The sequence below is a fragment of the Coptis chinensis genome, chromosome 1, assembly GCF_015680905.1.
Source record: "Coptis chinensis isolate HL-2020 chromosome 1, ASM1568090v1, whole genome shotgun sequence".
NCBI classification, from domain to species: Eukaryota; Viridiplantae; Streptophyta; class Magnoliopsida; order Ranunculales; family Ranunculaceae; genus Coptis; species Coptis chinensis.
Window position 1 is genome coordinate 57,300,273 of NC_141456.1, and position 16,566 is coordinate 57,316,838.

The 16,566-nt window shown below is 39.0% G+C and overlaps 2 protein-coding genes across 2 annotated transcripts; both read left to right on the forward strand.

Moving 5' to 3' along the window:
* Positions 1-7,610: 7,610 nt before the first annotated feature.
* On the forward strand, positions 7,611-8,246 carry LOC147524665 (uncharacterized). Its single transcript, XM_086575823.1, has one exon. The coding sequence runs from the start codon at positions 7,611-7,613 to the stop codon at positions 8,244-8,246; it is 636 nt and encodes a 211-aa protein (XP_086431949.1).
* A 538-nt stretch (positions 8,247-8,784) lies between these two features.
* LOC147524666 (uncharacterized) lies at positions 8,785-9,300 on the forward strand. Its single transcript, XM_086575834.1, has one exon. The coding sequence runs from the start codon at positions 8,785-8,787 to the stop codon at positions 9,298-9,300; it is 516 nt and encodes a 171-aa protein (XP_086431960.1).
* The last annotated feature ends 7,266 nt before the right edge of the window (positions 9,301-16,566 follow it).

The following is a 16,566-nucleotide window of genomic DNA, read 5'->3' on the forward strand; positions in this document are numbered from 1 at the left end:
TCTCGATCACTGTGGTTCCGGACTTCTTCGGCACAACTTGAACTGAACTAACCCATTCACTATCAGAAATATGGTAGATAATGCCTGCGTCAAGGAGTTTGACGACCTCTTCTCGGACTACTTCCTTCATCTTCAGATTAAGCCTCCTCTGTGGTTGCTTAGAAGTCTTGGAATCCTTTTCCAAATGAATCCTATGTTGAACTATTATAGGGCTGATCCCCTTGATATCGCCAATTGTCCAACCCATAGGTCGACTTGTATTCCTTTTAAAAGTGCTACTAACCTCGATTCCTGCTCCTCAATCAAATCTAATGCAATGACTCTTGGGTAGGTTCCCAAATCTCCCAAGAAAACATACTTGAGTGTAGGCGACAAAGTATTCAATTCTAGCGTGGCGTGGCTCCTTCTTAAGCTCTTTAGATGGTTCATCGGGCATAGGCGATTCAAACTTTTCTTTGAACTTGTGTCATCCGTGATGTGATGAATCCAAAATCGATAATCTAAGTATGTCGAGCTTTCAACAACTCGTCAAGATAATATGAATGAGTCGGATAATTGACCTTAGCTCTTTTTTTTGTGTGTGAGATGGTATATGGATGATATAGATAGATGATGGTCGATTGAACAAAATAGAAGTTTATCAAAACCTAATTATCCTTCAATAAGTAAAGGATGAGTAGGGTATCGTTCCACTTTTAAGTGTATGTTATATGAAGGACAGGAATGGAAAGGGGATTTGAAGGATTAAAAACTATGATTGTACAAATTTTAGATTCTAATACTAAACTAAACTAAACTAACTAAACTATTGAGAATTGATAGAAAGAGGGAATTCAAGAGATTAGAATCCACCAATACTTTTGATATGTGACTTTTTGCTTCATGGTTGTTCTCACAAGTAGACAACAATTAGGCAATCGAGCGAGTGTCGATGCCCTCTTGGACGAAACATCGTTAGTGAATAACTCTACTTAAGGTTGTTCATATGTTTATGCTATTAATATCTTCTTTCCTTTTATATGAGCTTGGGCAGCTATTCAATGAATCACCATCTAAGGCAAACACAAGGAATACTTTCCTTACTCTAAAACACTACATAACTAGAATAAAAGTAGATAATAATAGTATAATATTCATTTACAATAAATAAAATCCTATTCTAGCATTATATTCAATTGCAATAAATAAAAGCATGTCACTAGCAAATATTCAATTGCAATAAATAAAACCCTAAACTAGTATGATATTCGATTGTAATAAATAAAAACCTTAATCTATACTTTCATCTCCTGGTCTGGGCAATGGAACTAATAACTAAAAAGATAAAGAACTAACCTGATTGGAGAATACCATGAACCAAAAGAATCAACGAACCCTAAGCACCGACTTCATCTTATCCCTTGAAGGAGAAGATTAGCCTTCCATAAAGAAGGAATAACTTGAAGAACGAGATGAAGAAGAGTCGAAGAATATAAGACTAGAAAGACTAACTTATTAAGACTCGGCTAGTTAAAACTGAATCTTTTATTATTAATCTCTCTATGCCTCAAGTTCTAGAGACAAGAGTATAAGTGAATTGGCACATTACATGAGGCACTTAGGTCCTCTATTTATAGGGGTTACAATGAGTTCTAGAAGCATTCTAAACCGCCATTTGTTTCCTAATACAAATCAACTTCTTTCAAAGTCTAACTTCATCTCCAAAACTGAGAAAGAATTGGCTACAGTGTTGTTTTATACGTCTGGACGCACGATCCATGCGTCTCAGACATTAGCAATGCGTCTGGACGCACGATCCATGCGTCCCAGACGCGGAAGTCTATTTTGTCTCTTCTACTATATCCTTCTATCCTCTTTTGTGGGCTTTGGTCGAAGCAACGAATCCTTTTTCCTTAGGCTTCCAAATGTAAGAACCGTTATTTCAGAATTACTATTTCTATAAACCGCGAACACCACGCGCAGCGGAATTAATGGGTGTCCACGATTTTTTATTAGAACATACCTTTGAGAATCGGTTTAGATAACTCTGACAATCCAAGCTTTATCAAATCCGAAATCAACCCTTTGATCTTCTGTTGTATTCTTTTAAAACATATTGGACATTGTGTGGGCAACGATCTACCAATCCACTTCTTTCTCTCAAGATCATAAACGAATTCAGATCTACTTTTCTTGCCTCTTTTTCAGAACAATGAATAGTGAATTTCAGCCAGAGAGAAAGTATTCTATTTATAGGTTACAATAGGGACCATGAGGAGAAATTAGGGTTGGTCCTCCTGACGGGCTTGGGCTTCCCATGTTCGCCCCGAACACACGGCCCAAGTCCATCAACAAATGGCTTATTCCACTAAAGGCCATTGTTACACTACAATCTAATCCCAAATTATATGTTTATGGGCTCCATATTATATACTCGTTGATCTCCCCGTGTTTAAGATATCGAATGTCCGTTGATTAAGTCAAGTTACTGACAACTACATTAATCAACTTCTTCTGTCCTTGAGTAGTACCACTCAACCTTATTGTCATGTCAGAATAAATCCACCTGCAGGGTTTACATGACAATCTTTTTGAGCTCCTCAAGGGGACATCATCAACCCGACTTCTTGCGGGACACAGATTCCTTCTATAATCAACAGCACACCTTACATAAAATGTCATTACCCAATCCATCGAGTTTGTTAATTCACCAATGAATCTTACTCATTGATGATTTAAAGTAATGTACAATGCACATAAGTGCCCGTTATTATATCCGGATTAGGAGGACAAGCATCCATAATAACAGAGGCATTTGTTATCTTATATAGTCAGTATAAGGAGAAAGAACCTCACTTGGTCCTGTTCAATACACACAAAGTGTACTAGTATAATCCTATAGTCAAGATAGACTAATACCAGATTATACTACAACCATACTAATGGTTTGTCGAAATCCATCTAGGTTGTGAACGATTACTTATACTTTATAAGGTATTGATGATATGATCTTCTGTGTGTTCACACCATATCATCTACAACATAAAGTATTAGACACATGCATATAACTAATAACATATATAATATGCATAACATTTGCCCATATGATTCTCATTCAAAATATAAAGAATTAGAGTTAATACAAAAGTAATGCTTTTAGTATATAACCCTATCACCAAATAGGCTTTAAAATAGGTCCAAGTCACATCTTTAATATCTTCAATTCATTGGCCTTCTCCATGATTGTCCACGGGCTTCCCATGTAATCCTTAATGCTCTGAATTGTTCTGTTTTACCCCTTTTTCTCTAATATTCCACAAAACTCTCTTTCACCTGTAGAGACATAACTTACAAACGCTATTAGTCCACTAAGATGGCTAAACAAGAGGCATAATCGAGGGTTAAATTGCATATTTTCAGCACTTATCACAACTCCCAACTAGCCTTTTGCTAGTCTCTTAGCAAATAAGATAAAAAAGTAGACAAGTGAGCAAAATAACATCCTAATAACAAAAATAAAATCCTAACTTACTTTCGTAGGCATTACGATTGCATTTACCATATGCAACATGGCTTTAAACCTTTAAGTTCCCCAAAAAGGACGAGATATAGTCTCGTGAGGGTTTTTAGGTGATATACCCACAAAATCAATCAATAGCATGTTCAAGAATGATAATATTTTTCAGGGAGAGAAATTCCTTACCCACTTAGTGCTTACTCCAACAGACGGTCTCCATTGCTAACTACATTGCTGCAAAGACTCATAGATTATGATGGGAGACAGTAAAAATTGACAAAATTCTAAATTAAGGATGATGTTTGTACTTAGTAAATCTCCTATACTCTCCTATCCAAGAAACTGAATCCCTAGTTTTCCTTTAGATAGATAATCTCGACTTTCAATCCTCACTAGTCATACTCTCATAAAAGAATCACTCAGAAGATGGCATACTATTTTACCTCATGTATGTGGGGAAAGGAATAATGAATACGAACATCCCACATACTACCTTGAAAAACAGACTTCTAGATGACTGTAGTCTCATGGAAAGAATGTCAATCACATATGAAGTGTCGGGTCCTTCACTTTAGCATCCTCTCACCTATTCTACACTTTGTACCATACTGTAGTGATAAGTCATGGGGTGTAACTTGGGTTGGGTATTGGTTTATGAAGGAAAGGTAAAAAGGATTTAAAGGTTGTTTCTGAAAACACTAAGGGGTTTGCTTTTTTCTTTGGAAGATTTTTTCAAATTCAGTATTGCAGAGAAAATTCTTCCTTTGTCTTAGCCTTTTCATCCATTCTATTCAACTTTTTCTTTTTATTTTTCTTTTATTTTTCTTTAGCTCAGTGGTATATCCTTGATTATTACTGGATATGCTTGTTTTTCACTTAGAACAGAATGACGGTCTTCATTGTATCTCTCTGGTATTTCCTTGTAAATCTTCCTTTTTTGCTATTTCTTCCTCCTTATGCCCCTCGTATTCTCAGAAACATAAAGGTATAGTTGATAAAGGTTTTGGCTATACTCCTTATCTGGAGTTGGGTAAAGGGTAAAGGGTTTTATGAAAGAAAATGGCTTATTGTAAGGCTCAAATGGGTTTAACATGATGGTCCTACTAGGTGGGATAAAGGCTGAATGGGTTCACTACTTGACTTATCAGTATGATACTCTATTTCGAATAGACTACAAGACCTAATGGCTATCTCCCCAGTTGATGTCACTCCGTGATTAACCAAATCAACAAATAATTAGACTATATTACAACGACATAAAGAACTGAAAGATGTTGAGCCACTAAGACTCGGATTTTTCATAAGAACTCTCCAAATAATAGGTATAAAGCTCAAGTCTCACGGGCTAAGTCTAAAAAATCTACTTCCAGTTTACTAGGGGTTAAATCTCTCTTCTAGCAAAAGTATACAAAGCTGACCAAGTACTATGGTGGTGCCTTAATAAAGAATTCTATCAACAAGAACTATGTCTGAGAATAATAAATAGTCTAAGTGGTAATGAAATCAACAATATCAACCATCTATCAAACTAAACAATATAGAATCTATAATATAGAATCTATATCCCGGATATAGAAACTCATTTTTGTTTATTAAAAATTCATTTTTCTCATGCTTAACATATGCATAGAAATTAAGTAAATGAAATGATATAGAAAAAAAAATATTTTTGTTTATGAAAACTAATTTTCGAAATTCATTTCTCAAGTACACCCTCCCCCAACTTAACATATGCATAGAAATTAAGTAAATGAAATGAATGAGAAAAAGGAAAGATGTTATCATTGATGCCGAATATCAAAATTAATCCCAAAAATAAGAACATTTCCTTTTACCAAGTTTTTTTTTAGGTCTTTTTAAGTCCGATCCCTAATACTATATATCATGAATTATCAATTTGGAGGAGAAGATCAGATTTTCTTACCCAAATCGATTTAATGTTCGGAGGATCTAGAAAGTCTCATCTTGTGGGTTGTCAAAAATACTCCTTGATATCTTTGGAAAGATTCTTTGGTGAAGTTGCTTCTCTACCTTGAACTATTTTAGGTCTGATGATTGTGTGATAAGCGTTGTGGTTCCTCTGTGTAGAAGATTGACGAAAATCTTTCTTTCTAGCAGGACAATAGTATTTGAAGTGCCCTTTACCACCACAGTGATGATAATGGATGTCTGGCTAACTGTGCTCAAAGTGGGCGGTAGACTGGTTCACATACTTCTCTCATTTAGACAATGATGGTGTAGAAGAGGCTTCAACAGTGCAATGCTTCTTATCAACATGGTCCACTTTCTGCTTTAGAAGACTCATTTCAGTTTCTAGATTCTGTTGTTTTTCCAAAACTTATTTAAGCTGATTCTCTAGCAACTGATTTTTCTGGGCAGAAGTATGTTGTTCATCCTAAAATGTAGAGTTCATCTTCTCAAGATATGATACTCTCTCTATCAATTTTCCATTCTGCTCACTTAAATCCTGAATTTTCTGCAGAGATTCCAAGAACATGGCTAGCAAAGCCTCTATGGTGGGGTTCTCAGGTTCATCACAGTTTTCTGTAGATTGAGCACTCTCAATTGTATCTTCGAATGGGAAGGATTCTTGTATCATGCTATCAAGGAAGTACACCTCTCCACCTTCGGTGTCATCACAATCCTTATGCAACAGGTGAAAGATATTTATGTCCATGGATATCTTACCAAAGTTGATCTTCATTTCACCATTGTGACAATTTATCAAAGCTTTTGCGGTAGCGAGGAAAGGTCGGACTAGAATAATTGGAATTTTATCAAAGGCCTCCTGGGTGTCTGTCACAATGAAATCCACTGGATAATAGAAATCGGCTACTTGAACAAGAACATCCTTAACTATGCCTATGGGAATCTTGGTAGAATGGTTAGCCAACTTCAATTTGACTTCTGTAGGCTTTAGGTCCTCCAGTCCCAATGCTTGGTACACATGATATGGCAAGAGATTAACACTAGCACCAATGTCTAAAAGAGCATTACTCGTGAATTTTTCTCCTATCTTGCATGATATTGTAGGACTTCCTGGATCTTTGAGCTTGACTGGAGCTTGCTGATGGATAATAGATGTTGTCTGTCCAGCTAGAAACACTCGCTTTGGAACATGAGTACTTCTCTTTATGTTGCATGCATCCTTCAAGAATTTGACATATGATGGCAACTGCTTGATCACTTTGAGAAAGGGGATATTGATGTTATCTTTCTCAAATGCCTCTTTCATCTCTAAAAATTGTTTGTCCTTTTTTGCTTTGAGCAAAAAACATAGGAAAAGGTGCCTTTGGTACAAACACATTAGCATGTGTCAGCTCTTCTTTCTCTTTGACATTCTTGCATATCTTGTCTTGGTCATTGTAGTGACCCAATTTATGATGGCCGATGGTCCGGCGGATGATGGATTCAGAAAGAGGACATACGGTGGGGTGGGAGCCATTCTAGAAGGGCCGCGGACATAGGAGTCGAGCATGAAGGCTGAAAATCGAGAACCGGCAGTGGAAAGCCGTGAACTGAAGAGATAGCTGACCTGGAGTTATACCATTGGGACACAAGCCCAACAGGAGCAAGGGGAAAACCCTAGGGTCGTACAGGAACACTCCACGCTGCAATCGATGGACCGAGAGATGGAGGGACAGGTGGAGGGCTTCAGAGAGAGAGGTGAGGGATTATAAATATAACAGGAGAGGAGGAGAGAAAGATAGGCACAACATTTGGCGCCGTCTGTGGGGAACGAGAGTGAAAAATAGTGAGATGGCAAAAAAAAGAAAAGTGGGCCGACCGAAAAAGGCGACGGTCAACTAGATGGATGTGGAGTCAGTAAGGAGTGAAGGTGAAGAGCAAGGTAAGGAAGAGACAGTAATGTCAGAGGCGGAGGAAACAAGGTTGTTGCATGAGGAGATAGCAAGGTTGAGGGAAGAAAATGAGGGGTTAAGGAGAGATAAAGAGACAATAGAGGAGTCAGAAAGGGAGGTGTTGGGAGCAGAGAGAGAGGAGGCCGGAAGGGGGGACAGATGCGGAAGAGTAGACGGTGGTGGGGATCACCAAGGAGCAAGTCAGAGAAATGATTACCAGCGATCTGAAAGCTAGTCTGGAACAGGCCAAGGGCATGGGAGGTGCGGGAAGTCAGGTGGTGGCAGGGTTGAACTGCAACCCACTAGCGGACGCGATCTGGAAGTCGGAGGTGCCGAAGAGATTCAACCAGCCAAGGTTTGAGAGGTATGATGGGACTGGAGACCCCGCAGACCATATTCATCACTTCTGGCAGCAGATGCCGCTATGGCAGGAGCCACGGTATGACAGGCTGAGATGTATGATGTTCCCGGCAAGCTTAAAAGGGGGAGCATCTGACTTGTATTATAGATTACCTTCTAAGAGTATTAATAGCTTTCAGGAGTTGGAGCAAGCGTTCATTGATCATTTTATACACCAGAAAAAGCGTGTTATGGACATCGCAGCCTTGTTCAATGTAAGACAAAGGTCCACTGAATCGGTGAGGGACTTCTTGTGTAGATTCAAGGTGGAGACCTTGAAAGTGGAGAATCTGGACGAAAAGATGGCGGTGATAGCTTTCGAGAGAGGATTGCGCCTGGGAACGAGGGTACATGAGTCGGTAGCCAAGAATGAAATTGCAACATTACAGGATTTATACCAGAGGGTGGAGAAGTACATCAGGTACGAAGACACCATGCAGAAGGAGGTGAGAAGGCTAGTGAAGGCAGTATTATCAGTTGGAAAAAGGTGAGGGACGTCGGTGATATGAGTCATCGGACAAAGGAGGCAGCGGATACCGAGGATATTCGTCGCGGCCCAAAAGGAGCAGAGAAGAGGCTAGGAGGGAGAGCCGAGACAAAAAGCCCTATCGTGAGGTAGAACAAGTGCCATTGAACAAGTCGTTGAGCGAGATACTACCGTTGATTCAGAATTTATAGGGGTATGAGGGTCCGTGAACCAAACCAGTGGAGGTGCAAGGCAGACCCTATTGTGCCTATCATCAAATACATAACTATGAGACGGACGGCTGCTACGCATTAAGATGGTTGATTCAGAGGATGATAGGAAAGGGGTTATTGAAGGAGTTTATAACAGAAGAGGAAAAAGTAGAACAAGCACCGACCCAGGGGAGGATATTGGGGATGATCAACATAATCTTTAGTGGAGAGATATTGAGCCACAATGCACACCGAGACAGGATACGGCGGGTGGCGAGCATACAGCAGGTCCACGAATCGGCAGGACATTCTCGGGCGACCTATTAGTCTGTGAATGGAAGGGGAAGCATAATGTTCACCGACGTGGACCTTAAGGCAATCGATTCCCCGCATGAGGATGCGTTGGTGATCACAGTGGCGATGGGAAATTACATGGTAAAGAGGGTGTTAGTGGACTGCGGCTGTGCGGTAGATTTACTGCTTAGAGGGATAATGGAGGAAATGAAGATAGAAAGGAAGCAGTTGAGGCCCTCACCGACAAATTTGTATGGGTTCAATGGAAGCATGACGGAACCTTTAGGGGAGCTTCTGCTCCCAGTGACCACGGGGCCAGTTACAGTGTTCTCGAGGTTCAAAGTGGTGGATGCTGATTCGCAATACAACGCCATCCTGGGAAGGAGATGGATTCATGAGATGAAAGCGGTCCCTTCTACATACTATCAAGTGATCCGATTCCCTACTCCTACCGGGGTATATGAGGTCCGCGGGGATCAGGTGATAGCCAAAAATAGTCACCAGAGTATAGTGAAAAGATTGATCTGCAGATCAGAGGAAGAAACTTCACGTTCTAGGAAGAGGCAAAAATAGGAATTACAGTGCACAGTCGGGGGGAGGGGTCCGCAGAGTCGACAGAGGGACCGAAGTCCTTGGATGAGATAGAAGTAGTGAATTTAGGGGAAGGCGACGAGGAGAAGTTCACATCAGTAGGTTCTAGTTTGTCTGAGGGCTCATCCAAGTAGTATAACTTAACTCTGGCCAAAAACTTCTTACGTTTATTTATTGACCAGTCATAAGGAATAACATCAGACGCTAAATAATTCACGATGTCAGCATACCATGGTGTAGAAAAAATAGCATATAAATACTCATCGTGAAAAGAGTTAGGTATGGACTCAGAATCACTATCATCATCGTTTGTTAGTCTAGAAAAGTGGTCGGCAACTACGTTTTCGACCCCTGTTTTGTCCTTTATTTCTAATGTGAACTCTTGCAGGAGGAGAATCCATCGGATTAATCTCTGTTTAGTATCTTCCTTTGCAATAAGGTACCTAAGGGCTGCATGGTCCTTGTAAACTAGGGTCTTAGAACCAACTAAATAAGGACGAAACTTATCTAAAGCATAAACGATAGCTAAGAATTCTTTTTCAGTAATTGTATAATTCCTTTGAGCATCGTTTAAAGTTTTACTAGCATAATAAATAACAGTGGATTTATTATCTAGTCTCTGTCCCCAAGACAACACCAACTGCATAATCACTAGCATCACACATGAGTTCGAAAGGTTTAGACCAATCGGGAGGCTATATAATGGGTGCAGAAGTTAAAGAGGCTTTTAAGGTTTCAAAAGCCTGTTTATAGTTAAAATTAAAATCAAAGATGGCATCCTTTACAAGCAGGTTAGTTAACGACCTAGATATTTTCAAAAAATCTTTGATAAAGTGCCTATAAAACCCTGCATGGCCTAGAAAGGCTCTAATATCACAGACTGTCCGTGGTATGGGTAGAGTTTCTATATTGTCTAGTTTGGCCTTATCAACATCTATGCCATCACTAGATATAATGTAACCCAGTACTATGCACTTTTTTACCATGAAATGACATTTTTCCCAGTTTAAGACCAGACTCTTCTCTTCACACCGTGTCAAAACCTTAGATAGGTTAGACAGGCATTCAGTGAAAGAGTCTCCATAGATTGAAAAATCATCCATGAACACTTTCATGAAACGCTATACCATGTTACTAAATATATGAAGCATACACCGCTGGAAGGTACTAGGAGCATTACAAAGGCCAAAAGGCATTCGTTTATAGGTGTATGTTCCAAAAGGACATGTGAAGGTAGTCTTTTCTTGGTCATCAATATCAATAATAATTTGGAAATAGCTAGAGTAGCCATCCAAAAAACAATAAAAAGCATGACCAGCTAGACGTTCAAGCATCTGATCTATAAAGGGTAAAGGAAAATGATCCTTTCGTGTCATGGCATTTAAACGTCTGTAATCAATACAGATCCTCCATTTCATAGGATCATGTGTGGCAACATATTCACCCTTGGCATTACGTACCATGGTAATACCTGATTTCTTTGGAACTACATGAATGGGACTGACCCATTCGTTATCAGAGATTGGGTATATGATACCCGCATCAAGTAACCATAAGACTTCTTCCCTGACCACTTCTTTCATGGCAGGGTTCAAGCAACGCTGAGGTTCGCTCGAAGTCTTTGCGTTATCCTCCAAATGGATATGATGAGTGCACACATTAGGGTCAATTCCCTTAATGTCGGCTAGGGACCAACCAATCACAGAACGATGTTCCCTAATCACCCTGATTAAACGTGTCTCTTCCTCCTTAGATAACAAAGAAGAATTAATTACCGGATGGCTACCATCTGGATCAAGTTAAATATATTTTAACTTAGGAGGAAAATGTTTAAGTACCGGGGTGGTTGGTATGTCGATAAAAGCTTCTGGAGGGTCCTCATCTTGAGTAATGAATACTTGCTTAGGCAGCAGGTCTTCAAACTCTGTATATGGAACAACCTACGATTTGTGTAGCCTCAAAGATGGTGTTGACTTCTTCTATGTAGGAGTCATCGACAAAATCTGAACTTCCAAAAGAAAGGAATTTATCCATATGGTTTTCTGGAAACGTGTTATTAAAGTAATCTTAAGCTAAGCTCTCGATCATGCTAACCTCTCCATATATAGACGAATATGGTAACTGTTTCATCATTTTAAAAACATTTACTTCAACCAAAAGATGGCCAAAAGACAAGGACATCAAACCATTATGGTAGTTTATAAGCGCGTTGGCAGTTGCCAAGAATGGACGCCCTGAGATGATCGGAACAGAGTCATTAACGACTTCTGTATCGAGGATAACAAAATCAGCAGGATAGTAGAAATCCTAGACCTTAACTAGCACGGTTTCAACCACGCCCTTAGGATACTTAATAGACTTATCCGCTAATTGCAACGTCATTTGAGTAGGTTGCATCTCTTGTAGACCTATTTGTTTGAATAAATAATAAGGGAGTAAGTTGACACTTGCCCCAAGGTCTAATAAAGAGGTGGTTGTGTGAGAATCTCCTAAGGTGCATTGTACAGTAGGACGACTAGGGTCCTTGTACTTCACAATTCCATTATGCTCTGTTAAAGTTGGAAATTGTTCAGTTAGAAAGGCGTCTTTAGGAATATTTGTCCTACGCCTAGTAGTGCACAACTCCTTAAGAAACTTAGCGTGGTGAGGTAATTTTTTAATTGCTTCGAGAAAGGGTAGGTTAATCGTTAGATTCTTGAATACTTCCCTAATCTCATCGAAGTTTGTATCTCTGTTTAACATAGCTAATTTCTGGGAAAACGGTGGTTTCTCTCTATATTTAGCATATGGTTCAACTGGATGTCTAACCTTTGCTTTATGTTTCTTAGGTTGTGGTTTAACTGGTACCTCTACAGGGGTAGGCTCTACAGGTTCTATTACGATATCTAGTACAATCTCCGGTGTAGGGACAACTAGTGGTGTAACTATAGGCATAGTTACTTTGTTATCGACCACTCTACCAGAACGGAGAGTGGTGATGGCATTTAGCTCACCTACGTTTACATTTTTCGTACTAGTATTACCGTTCACCTCAAAGGCTATGTTTGGTGTTTTAGGATTTGGTATCGCTTGTCCTGAAAACACACCTTTGGGTTGTACTTTCTCTTGAGCTAGCTGCTGTAAGGAAAGTTGGATGGCTTGCAAAATCTGTTGTTGAGATTGCATAAAGGTATCAAAACGATCCGGTTGTGGAAGAGTATTAGCTATAGGTTGTGTGACAAGAACTATGTCACATTGATTAATATTGGGTAGATTTTGGTAGTTATTATTTACTGGAATGATACCTCTATTAGCATTATAATTATTATTGTTATAATTATTATAATTACCCTGACCTTGTCGTGGTTGGGCTTGGTTGTTATAATTATTATAATTACCCTAACTTTGTCCTTGTCGTGGTGGAGTTTGGTTATAATTGTTTGCTTGCCTAACATTTTGATTATTAAACCCTGGAGGTGTTACTTGTTGATTATTTCTCTAACTGAAGTTGGGATGTTGTCTCCAAGGGGCGTTAGGAATAGGAAAACTATTAATCGAGCAAACATTATCTTGTTGTGACTGTTGTTGTTCATAGGTGAAAGGACAATAGGAGTTAGGATGCTCTGGACTCACACAGAAATTACATGGATTGGAGTTGACATTCATGACGGGGATAGGCATTTTTGAACAGAAATAGCCTCTACCTTTTTAGTTAGAGATACGATCAAATTTTTAAGTTCCAGATCGGGTTTCATCTCAAACATACCGGCGGCTTTAACTATTGTAGAAGAACTAGTGGAACGGGAGATATCATCACTACCCCCCAGTTATTATTACGCTTAGTTTGATCTTCTAAAAATTTATAAGCCTTTGAGGCTTCTTTACTTAAGAAACTGCCCCCATTCATTATGTCAAGGACTTCTTTATGGTGATGTAGAAGTCCCTTGAAAAAGGCTCGAACTAATGTGTCTTTCGCGAGGTTATGATGTGGACACTCTATAAGTAGATCGGTGAAACAATTCCAAGCCTCTGAAAATGATTCATGAGGATTCTATCGAAAGAAATGAATCTTGGAAATCATTTCATCGGTCTTCAGTGGTGGGTAAAAATGTTCCATGAATAGTTGAACAAGTTTAGCTCACGAGTCCACAAAATTTGGTGCTTGGGCAGTTAACCAAGACGCCTCCTTATCGGCTAAAGTGAAGGGAAATACCCTTAGTTTAATTTGTTCAGCACCAACCGTAGGATGGTAAAATGTACTAAGGACTTGGTCAATCTTACGCATGTGCTGATAAGGCTTTTCATGGTCTAACCCATGAAAAACGGGTAACAAATTAAATATATTTGGGGGGATTCGGAAATACCCCACTAGGTCTGATAGAACGATGCAAGATTTAGGGCTATCGTTCAAGGCTTCGTAAAAGTCCGAGAGAGGAGACTCTCTTTCTTCAGCAATTATTTCAGGTGTGGTGTGTTGTATGCTAGCTAGAGGTGTAGTGAGTGGTATACTAGAAAGACTTGTTTGTTGCCGTTCTCAGTTAATTACGTTAAGCGTTTTTCTTCGGCCTGACCTTAATCTCATGCAAGGTTAAAACCAATCTTAATGAAACTAACAACACTCCAAACAATCCTAATATGCTAGTATGAACCTCTAACAGAAGATGCAAGGTGTTGAAGAAAAGAGTACCTGAAAGCCTCCTTGCTTTGCTTATGAATAACATCTTGTTTACGCGTGCTCAGTGTATATAACAAGTTAGAACACTAAAAATCTTGAACAAATGGAAGTTTGAATCAAACCTGTGGAAATCGGGAAGTTTCAGCAGAGGGTGCGGTCGCGCTCAGAATAGGCCTAGGCTTGGCGCAGTCATGCTCAGGTCAAGCTGGAGTTCCAAGCGTGTGTGCGCAGGTCGCGCTCCAAGTTAGCCTTGGTAGGGCGCAAGTCGCGCTTAGGCAAAAAGTGGAATTCCAGGCATTTGGGCGCGGGTCGCGCTCCAAGTTAGCCTTGGTAGGGTGCAGGTCGCGCTCAGCCAAAAGATGGAATTCCAGGCGTTCGGGAGCAGGGTGCGCTCCAATTTGGCTTTCCTGTGGCGGTCCCGGCCTCGAAAGTAATTTTTTTGAGGAAAATTTGGTCTTTGAAAACAGACAACCACAGTGAGAATCAAACAAGGATGGGTGGAGTTATAGGACTTTGAATAACTATCAATTATAAAAAAAACAATACTAAAGAGTACTAAGATGGCAGCGAAGCCATTGATATTCGTAAAAAGATAGTTTTACTCACAAATAAAGCGATGAACTCTAAACAAAAGTAAAACTATAAACTTTTGCTTATACTAAACTTATCAAAGATATTTGTTTTCTACTCTCGATCCTATTGACGTAGAGTTGGAATAGAAGATTCGTTCCACTCCTAGTCCTTTAGCATTCAAGGTATCTATAGTTGATGGTCTATCCAAGGTCAATGAGAGATTTACGAAGGGAATTTATACTATGATGTGAATTCAAATAACAAGATACGAATAACGGAATGATAGAATGCTAAGAGTTGAATCTAGATAAAGAATTAGGGGAATTTGATTCCACCTTGAATCCAACTTAATAAACTACCATAGATTTGTTATAAACCAATTCTTACGTTCTTACGGTAAGAATTGGTCGTCTAATCCCTAATTATACATGGCATTTCTACCAATTCATAACTAGCATGTGAGGTCGTCCACCCATTCTCATGGCGAATCAACGACCTTCTAGAGTGGAATAGATTCTTACAACGATTCTATGCTACACAATCAAGTTTTCATCCAGGCTTCATCAAACCCCTCTAATGGAGGTTTAGCCTTGATTCATCAAACTATCATTTCCAATTGAATTAAAATTAGACATAATATACAGATTTGAACTTTACTAATTTAACTACTCAAGAATTGAAATCCAAATTAATAACTAGGAAATGAATAACAAACCATAATTGAAATTAGGTCTAAACAAATTTAAATGACAAAATTGAAATTAACAAGAACTATTATTTTATTTATCTAATGAATGAAGAACAATGATTCAAATAATTAATCTAAAACAAGAAATGAAACTAATTAATTACTAATTGAAATTTAAAAACTATATCTACAAGCTATTCTAATGGCTACTTTCTATTCTAAGCTATCTAACTATCCCTTTCTTAAGAGCTAAGTCTTGTTTTATGTAAAGGAGGTGACCAGATCCACAATTTTGTGCATGGGCTGAGGAACCATGTTTTGGGCCGAAAAATCTAGCCCAAAACCCAATTTCTTCAGTCCACAGAGCCCGTTACAACTGGATTTGACTTCAGCAGACTTTTTGTCCAATTTTGCTCGTTTGATTGGGTGAAGGCTTAGACCATTGAAAATCTCTTTCCGAGCCGGTCATTTTGACGTAAGGTAGGCCCAAATCCGAGGCCTGAGTTCAAAGATATGGTCTTTGGAAGTTCTGCTTACTTGTGCATTGTTTCTGCCCGTGTTGACTTTTCAGCTTTTGACCGGGCTTCATAAAGGCTTTGTCTCCTTGAATCTTGGCCTTTATCATAGAAATTCTTAGTAACAAACCCCTTGCTCCTTTATATCGCCAAAGTGGCACATTTCTACACATAATTGAGTTCCATGTCTGAAATACATAAAAGCACGTAATTAGCATTAACTCTTATTTATTACTCACATAATTGGTCTAAAAGTAGTATTATGACCACGTTAATGTGCAAAAATTAAAGGAAGAAAATTCTTTAGCGAAATGTGAATCTCAATTTAGTTTGGCCGCTGAAAATGTAACGATGGCAGCTATAGATGATTTTCTTAAGGATGAAGCCAATGACCACAACCTTGTAGATTCAACTAAGCTAGATATAGAGTTATCAAGAGTGTGTGAGGATCCAACACTAACCAACCACCATCCACCTGAGTTATAACCTCCTAAAACCCAATCATCTATCACCACTATTGCTCCACTCCATCGTCCATTTTAGTGAAACCTCAAATTTGCACTTGAGCCTTTTGCCTTAGAGACCATCTATAATTTTTTCAACCCTCACGGTGAAGAGTTTTTCCCTAGCACACAATCCCATGAGTACACCATTCCTGTAGTTGAGAGCCAAGCATTGACCGGGTGTAGTAAGAAACCTAGTTTGTCTTATTTTTCATCATCTGAGCCTAATGAAAGACATCAGGATCCATACTTCATTCCTTTCTCACCTAAAGTAACACTAATTCATCTTTTGGGTCATTCTAACTCTTTAAAACA